The sequence below is a fragment of the Hevea brasiliensis genome, chromosome 18 (genome assembly GCF_030052815.1).
Source record: "Hevea brasiliensis isolate MT/VB/25A 57/8 chromosome 18, ASM3005281v1, whole genome shotgun sequence".
Classification (NCBI taxonomy): Eukaryota; Viridiplantae; Streptophyta; class Magnoliopsida; order Malpighiales; family Euphorbiaceae; genus Hevea; species Hevea brasiliensis.
In genome coordinates, this window is record NC_079510.1 from 6,326,273 (window position 1) to 6,335,035 (window position 8,763).

The window sequence follows — 8,763 nt, forward strand, 5'->3', positions numbered from 1 at the left end:
TGTATCAACATTTTAAGTTGTTAATCTTCTATTATAAATTAATGTGAACTTTTTGAATTGTGTTTTGTATAATTATTATTGGTTATATTATTGCTTGAATTTTTTTGTTGTGTTTTGTGCAATTATTATTTTTGTCAACTTCTCTTGTGTGCTTATCAATTTTGTGTAATTCTAAGGATGTCAAAAAGAAAGAAACCACTAAATAATGAATGGAAGTCAGTTGGTGGGAATTCACAGTGCTTTTGGAGTAAACCAATGGATGATACTCTAATTGATGCATATGTACATCAACATCAACAAGGCTTTAGAGTGCATGTAACTTTCACTGTAACTGCTTTGGAGAATATTGCAAAAGAAGTGAAATAAAAATATCCTAATCAACCTATTAATAAGGAAAAGGTTAAGAATCGTATGCAACATATAAAGAGATGTTGGTTTCCAGCTTATGATATTTTCAAGAATTGCAAGAGTGGTTTCGCTTGGAATCCAATATCTGAAATGTTTATAGCTGAGCCAGAAGTTTGGGAGCAATTAATTAAGGTTGGCATCATTCTTATACATGCAATACATCATAAAACTTATATATCATGCTTATTTTTATTTTGAGTTTATTAGTTTGCTAAACCTTATTTATTTTAAAATTTTTTTTAGGTTAAACTTAAAGTTGCTACTTGGATGAACAAACCAATTCAAAACTATAAAAAGTTGTGTCTATTTTATGGGAATGATAGGGCTACTGGAAAGCATGTCGAAACTGTAGTAAAGATGAGGCAAAGAAGGGCTAGAGAAGGAGAGACATATGCTTCTCATGTGAACAACATTTGATGATGTTGATTTCTTGGCATCAGAATATGAAGTCACCTTGGAAAATTTTGATGGACCATTTGAAGAAGCACAAAATATAGCATCTGAGAAACCTATTGGAGTGGAAAGATCCCAATCTCATTCTCAATCTGAAAATTCATTAAGGAATAAAACTGCTAAAAGATCAAAGGTTGATGAAGAAGTTGTTGTATTAAAGAGGGAAGCACTTATGAATTCTACAATTGAGTTTGTCAAAGCCACCAAGCTTCCAATTTCAGAGAATGAAACATGGACTTTGTTGGAAGAACTAGGTGTTGAGTCACATCTCTTATATACTTGTTATCTGTTTTTTATTCGAAAGCCTGACATGTTGCGAGGTTTGCTTAGATGTCCTCTTGCATTTCGCAAGGACTTGTTGTGTAGATGATGGCTGGTTCTAATGCCTTGCAGAATTAGGTTGTTGGTTATCTTTTGATTAGCATCTCCTTATTGTGCTGATAATAATATGCATTATTGGCAAACAATTTTGAGATTTATGGACATTAGTTAAGTCATATATCTATTTTAGTTAAATGTGCTAGTTATCTTTTGATTAGTATCTCTTTATTATGCTAACGATAATACATATTGTTGGTAGACTATTTTGAGATTTTATGGACATTAATTAAGTCATATATCTAGTTTGTTAATTTTTGTGGCCTTTTATCCCTTTGATAGTGGGTATTATGTAATTTGATTGACTTTATAATATTGGATATCCTTGATTTTAGTTTTGATCGTGTTAGGCTTATATATATATATATATATATATATATATATATATATATATATATATATATATATATATATAATAGATTTTTTTTTTTATTTTGAGATTGCAAGGGTCCTTTTTGGCTTAGCCTTCTAAATTAGTTAACTTATTAATTTGCTTTATTTTTACTTTTAAGTTATCTAGTAATATAAAATCTTCCTATTGTTATTGACAGTAATGCCAAGTGCTTGTCCTTTATTTCATTGGTTAAATATTTATATATTCATGAAGTGAAAGTTAAATTTCTTTCATATAGTTAAATTTTGCTCGCACCCATTGAAAAATGTTCGTGTATGAAATGGTTAATTGTTACCAGTCAAGGTCATTAATAAATAAAAAATTGCAAAAGTATGTTTTATAATAATAATATTTTGCCTTTTAAAAAATAAAATATTTTAAAAGATGCAAAATGACATTTATATTACTTTATAGCTGTCTAAGTTGCTGAATAATTAATGTTGAAATGGTACATGCTATAGTATGACATAAAGAGATAATCGAAAATGTAAATTATTGGTCATCAAGCCAAAAACAAAAGGCCTTAATTTGCATATTAAAAGAAAATAAAGAATAAATTTTTATCTAATAGGAAAGGGTATTTTTATACTTCTAATACTTATTTACCCTTCTTTCACCGCTTTCCAAATATAAAAATATATATTACTTTTATTTATCTTTCCATTAATTCACCTATTTCCAAGTGTGAATGTTTTTTTTTATTATAACCCTCCTTACTCTCCCTTTCCCTTCTATTAATTACCATTCTCACCCCATTCAAATAGAGCCTAAATTGAGACGTAAGAAAATTTAGTTTTACCCTCACTCTTACCCTTTATTAATTCATCCCTTTCCAAATAAAGATACATAACTCACTTACTCCTTCTTACCTTTATTTATCCATCCTTCACCAAGTCAAACCCCACATGATTTTCTATACAATTATTGTCTATATACAAGCCTATGACAATTTAAATGCTCTCATCTTCTCATTCACAATTTAGAATGGGAAAGCATCTCTACAAGAAGGAACCAAAAGCAGCAGCAGCAATAATCAGTTAATGCACAATGTGGCGTAGCAATTTAAGTTTCCTGTCCAAATAAGAAAAATTTTTCTTAATGAAAATATCGCACATTTGCAGATTCACTTTAAGCAAGTTACTTACATGAGGTCGCCATATGGAGTTTGTTCATTACTCTTTATAGTTTCCAACTTCATACGCTGGTAACACATTCAAAGCAGTTAAGAGAGAGAGAGAGAGAGAGAGAGAGAGAGAGAGAAAGTGTGATCAAATTTCAATAAGAAACAGCAATTTCATAATTTTCATTACACAGAAATCACAATGTGTGATTGTAAGTCTTCTTGAATCCTCACAAATTGTTACAGGCACTTATCATATAAAGTCTCTGACATATAAAAGGTAAAAGCACAAAAAATAAATAAATAAAAGCAAAAACAAGAGAACTCAAAAAAAAATTGCCAAGAATATATGGATGCCTTGCAAAGAATACATATCTTTTATGGGCACTATAAATTAACAAAACTAGGTTATTGTGTAGCTAATAATCCAATTGACAAATTTGAATTTGTAGACCTCGGCTCCTGTGGATTTTAATAAATTTGCAGGTCAAGTATTGAACTTTACTGATATATGGTGTCTATCCCCTGGAATCCTTGTCAGGAGATCATCACCACAACTAGGATTTCTATTTTTATCTTCTTGAACTCTGATTAGAGGAGTACCAGAGCTTTTTCTGGCAAATCAATATCTTCTCCTTCTCAACACCATATTCAGTGTCTTCTTTACGGCAGCCCCACCTCATCCCCTTGGCAATGGTGGCAATAGCATCAACAAAATAGCTAGATTCCCGTATAATTGCATACCCACTGGGACGCAGGATCCGATCCATCTCTAAGAGCACATACTTCATATCACATCTGCCCAATTACTCAAAATTATCAGAAACACAACTTATATTTGCATATTCTCCATCTTAGCATTTCATAAGATAAGATTGATAAGAATCAACAATTACAGCAGCTCTGTTTCTTTGCTGGTGAATTACAAATTCAAGATCATCTAATAAATTGAAAATAAAAAGGTGGGGGTGTTCAACTCCAGAGTCCCATAGTGACCAATTCAAGGAATAGCATCAAGCAAAAATGGAGAAACAAAAAAAGTGCAGTAACTAGGTATTTTTGGCAATTTTCATCTATGGACTACAGCAGACAGATTATATTGTACTAGTCTGGCCCGGCCTGGCCAACTCTGCAGAATACCATTAACTTTCCAAGCATTCCAAAATATATTAGCAAATATCTGCTTGACCAACCTAATAATGGCTGATCCAATTAGGCCAAGCCTGACTATGGTATAGTAAAATGTAAACATCCTGAACCATTTTTCCCAATTCACAGTTCAATACTTGAGCAGATAACCTGCTTCTACTTTGTCACTATTCTTAATTTTCTATGCAGAAGAAAAATATATCATCTTCATTCATGCATTTTAGACCTTTATCACATAATGGTCCACGCCAGACATAAAAAGTCAAGGCAATATAACTCAGGAGGTCCATACCAGACCCAAAAAGACAAGGCATTAAAACTTAAGAGATCAACTTAGGCCAAATTCCAAATGACAATTCCAAAGAAAATAGCAAGCAATTGCACAAAACAGCAACTTGAAACTAAGGACCATGTCTTACCGGTTGCTCTCAGCAGTAAAAAGGCCATCAAGGTGAAGGAAGTCATATGTTCGAGGGTATGTTGAGAAAGCTTCACACCTACCAAACAGGAAAGAGATAAATCCAACACCATATTCATGCAGGTCCGATTTAAATGATATGCAACATTGAAAGTTCAGGACAATTATGCTGTTCATGCAGAAACAGAAACTTCAAATTCACATTAGCAGGATTACCAGTCATGGTAAGTTCCAATAAGGCCTCGGTCGTAGACCACGGGAAGTGTATTGACAGCATAAGAAGAGACCACATTCATGACCCACAAGGGATCATCAATCACAGATGCAGCAAAACCTCCATAAACTGTATTCATGTCCATTACATTTCTTATTTTATCAGTCCCAATTGCTGACAGTAACTTTTTGTAGTGTTTTGCTCGCACCTTCCACTTGCTGTCATCATGTTTGAAAGTGCTAGCACTACCACCAGGAACATCTGAAATACGTTCAGGAACAACATGCAACCGCTCCGGCCATTTTGGGATGGATTCCAGAACTGATGTCTTAAGTTTTGGGCTGGGAACAAGAACACAAGTACGAAGTGGAGTGTACCATGCAGAATCTGGTTCAAGACTGTCATCACATTTTGGTGGGTAGGCTTCAGGTTTAGCAAGCTTGCTATAGCAACTATTATCTGAAGCTTTCCGCCACACAGCAATGTCATCCTTCTTGTTGTACAGTTTGAAGCACATTGAAGTTAGAAGTTCTTGCAACTTCTCATAATCTGATTTCTGCTCTTCTATTGTAGTGTTCCACCCTCGCCAACGATTTTCATAGTTAACTGGAGGACCAGACAAGACCCAAAAGCCACCAGGACGGAGTATACGGTGAATTTCTAGGAGATAAATACCACCTGAACAAAAAGTATCCATCATTTTAGAACGGCAAGTGCTGATAGGGTATCAATAATTCAATGCTAAATAGAAGGAGAAGAGGGTAGTGTTGTATGTTGGGGGTGAAAAATGAAGAACAAATGTAAGGAAATACAATCTGACTTCCTAAGGATTAGTACATAACCTGTAAATTGAAATACAAAATGCAGCAATAATATCTCAAAGGCAGTGAGGAAAATAGATCTCAACAATCCTTCAAGACAATTATGACAAAAAAACAAAAGCAAAATCAATTAAGTTGGTGGTATTTGAAATTTTCAAAAGCATTTCCCAATTCCAAGGAATGAAGAAACTTCTGAGAGAAACACAGGCACCATTTTCCAAGTGGAAAATTTCAGAGAATCAGAATATATCTACAAGTTACCACTCAAAAATAAGCGTTTAAAACCAGCAAGTTTAGCAGTAGCCACAATCCGGACTGCCTGACTGCATCGTATTTTCTACATTCACATTCAAGCATACTGCAAAAATCCTGTATGTAGTAAGATGTTGATCATGCAGTCAGAAATAATTAATCAATTACCATATTCAGTCCACGGAATAAGGCATCTTGAGCAATGAGCCATATCAAATGAGCTTGAAGGGAATGGGAGTCGTTGTGTGGCAATGATTCCTAGGATTGCAGGAATTCCACGCTCCAGTGCAAACTGGACTTGAGCCTCATGATTGTCTCTTGGGGCAAGAGAAAGAGTTAGGATCCCTCTATCCAATAGATCGCCACCCCAGCTTGCAACCTATATATAAACAAAATGACACCAAAATCCAGACAGAATTAATTACCAAAAACACAAGGCATTTTAATACTTGATGCAATGTGCAAATTCTAACAGAACAAGGCCAATTTATTTCCAATATATTCAACACCCGAAACTAGGGCAAAAGTGAGATCACAACTCACCCCACATCCAGTATCAATAGCAGTGCGAATGGTTCCATCTTTCATTTCTGGGATGAGATCTTCCATCAGATCAACATAGGCACTGACTCCTCTAGGAAACATAGTACCTCCACCAGGAAAGCGGAATTTCTCCCCCTCTTTCCTCAGCCAATTCTGATTAGATTTCTGCTTGTTGATCCAATCATATGGCACATTCCTGAAACCAGATCAACAAGGTAAAAGTAAGCAATATTTGCAAAAGCAGAAATTGAAACCTAACAAATCAAGCTAACAAGTCCCTTTGATACCAAGGAACAAACAAGAGAAAAAGAGCATAATACCTGTACCAACATTCGTCCCTGCTCTTTGGCCATCTGATTGGTGGCTTGTACCCATCTGGTGGTGGAACTAAACATTCCTTCCTTTCAAATGCTGGAGGACAGTGACGTTCCATGAAAGTAAGCCGCTGAACACCATACTTCTTCCACCTCTGCACAATGAAATACACCATCATCAATATTGTCATTCAACACCATGCCCCTGGTACAGATCCTAAATAGCCTATAGCACCATATAATGAAAAAAAAAAGTAATACCCTTGGATCTGTACACGGAGTGTAATCTTGATAGTCACTGCTGCATTCAGGTAAGGCCGTGGATTTAATTTGGAGAGGAGCAACCACTGATTCCTTGGGAGATGAGACTGCCTTTGTGACATCCTTGACCTCAATTCTGTTTCTCTCAGAACAGAAAATTCCACCAAGATAGAAGGAAAACCCGCATAGTACAGCAAACATTATTGTTATGAGAACAACCCGGGACCTTCTATCAGGTTGAGAACCCGGTTTTCCATCCTTATGCTTCATGATTCTATAAACAAACAACTATCTGCCAAATATGCAAAATGTAAGCAACAACAAAACAGATTAATTTTTGTCTAATAATATTAGCACAATTTATTATCCATCCAATAACAGAATCCAATCTAAGCCTCAATCACAGTAAAGATCATCATACAAGAAGAAGACCCAAAAATAAAAATATCAACACCTAATACAAACAAACAGTCATATTTCTAATCTCCATACCTAAGCTGTCTCAAATATCCAATTGAGCATCAAGAATTAAATATAGTAAATAGAATACACTAAAAGTGATCACTTAATATTACACATTTCGATTTTCCTACATCCTAGTGCAAAGCTATCAACTAGATCCAGTAAAGCAGAATGGCATAGAAATTGACGAAAGATGATGAATTCAAGAAACCTCAGATTTTTTGGAATTATAGCAAATCCCAGAAGAGAAAAATAGAGAAAAACAAGTGATTGATAGAGACGCAATGACAACAGAGAACCATTAAAAATTCTTGGAAAGAAAATAGAGGTAAACAAGAAGATCTGACAGCAACTACGACATGTAGTTTCACTTGCCAAGTTACTTAGCTTTCACTTTTTTCTCACATGGAAATGGGACCCAACTCCATCAAACCCTGCCGTCCTCATTATGTCTCATTCTCTCTCTCTCTCTCTCTCTTCAAAGCACCAAAGTCATAAAGGCAAAAGAAGAAAAGCAATAAATCATGGAATTTTAATTATTTCCTTGAAACCAAAGAAAAGGTTCCATGATTCAATTGTCACCATTCTTTATTTAGTTCTCAAGCATCATCACTCCACCAAAAAAAGGCAGAAGAAGGCAAAGTCTGCAAACCAAGTACAGTAATTCTAGCAAGAAATTCACAACAGTAACATATAATAACTTGGGAAATAATGCAAAATTGTAAATGTTTCAAAATGCCCAGATGGTAAAATCCAAAACAGAAGCAAAATTACGAGTGTCTATATGTAGTGAATCAAAAAAGGAAAGAAAACAAAGGGTAGCAAGCAAAAAGTGCAGATCTACAAGCAAAACAAATGAAAACCCAAGAAACAGGAAAATGGATAGATGCAGTAACGATAATGTTAACAAAACATAAAAATTCCAAGAACACATCTGTCGGAGAAGAAAGAAAACAGAACAACAACAACAACAACAACAACAAAGAATAAGCAGCTAAGACAGATGAAGTAATGTCAAATTGTACCTTGTTTCTCACTCTAAACTTAAGAATCTTGCTCTATCTCTGTATCTCTATTTCAGAAACTCAAAAACAGAAAAAGATCTTCCAATTTCAAAGAGGATAATAAGTATACAGATTACAGATAGATATCTATAGAAGGAAAGGAAAGGAAAGGAAAGGAAAGGAAAAGAAAAGGAAAAATCCCTCTCGAGAGAGAAGGAAAGTAAAGGGAAGGAAAGAGATATCTCTCCAACACACAACAAAACCATACTTTGATCCACCTTAAATAAGCCTTCTTCTTCTTCTTCTTTGCCGTCTGCTTTGCTTAGCTGTCTTCTCTCTCTCTCTCTCCATTTCTTTCTGTGAACTTTTTTTTTTTTTTTTAATTTGGCGGTAATTTCTTAGCGGTAAATCTTTGCGCTTGAGCATCATAAGGTAAAAAAAAAAAAGTTAACGGTTGAATTTTTTTTTTTTTTTTTTTAATAAAGATGTCAAGAAAACGAGGAAAGCCTAATCATCATTATCTACATGTCAGTCACGCACAAATAGAGATTTGTCATCTTCATAATCACCCT

At 34.5% G+C, this 8,763-nt stretch overlaps 1 protein-coding gene across 3 annotated transcripts; it reads right to left on the reverse strand.

Annotated features, from left to right (window-relative positions):
* Nucleotides 1–2,906: 2,906 nt before the first annotated feature.
* Nucleotides 2,907–8,467, reverse strand: LOC110646300 (probable methyltransferase PMT20). Of its 3 annotated transcripts, none has more exons than XM_021799699.2 (8): nt 8,213–8,467; nt 6,726–7,017; nt 6,471–6,619; nt 6,151–6,346; nt 5,776–5,986; nt 4,537–5,212; nt 4,322–4,399; nt 2,907–3,551 (listed from the first exon to the last, which is right to left on the reverse strand). In XM_021799699.2, the coding sequence occupies exons 2-8, from the start codon at nt 6,993–6,995 to the stop codon at nt 3,326–3,328; spliced, it is 1,806 nt and encodes a 601-aa protein (XP_021655391.2). In that variant the 5' UTR covers nt 6,996–7,017; nt 8,213–8,467; the 3' UTR covers nt 2,907–3,325. The 3 variants fall into 3 exon arrangements, with proteins under 3 accessions (XP_021655391.2, XP_021655393.2, XP_021655392.2); XM_021799701.2 differs by lacking the exon at nt 8,213–8,467 and adding an exon at nt 7,399–7,529; XM_021799700.2 differs by lacking the exon at nt 8,213–8,467 and adding an exon at nt 7,218–7,511.
* Between the last annotated feature and the right edge of the window lie 296 nt (nt 8,468–8,763).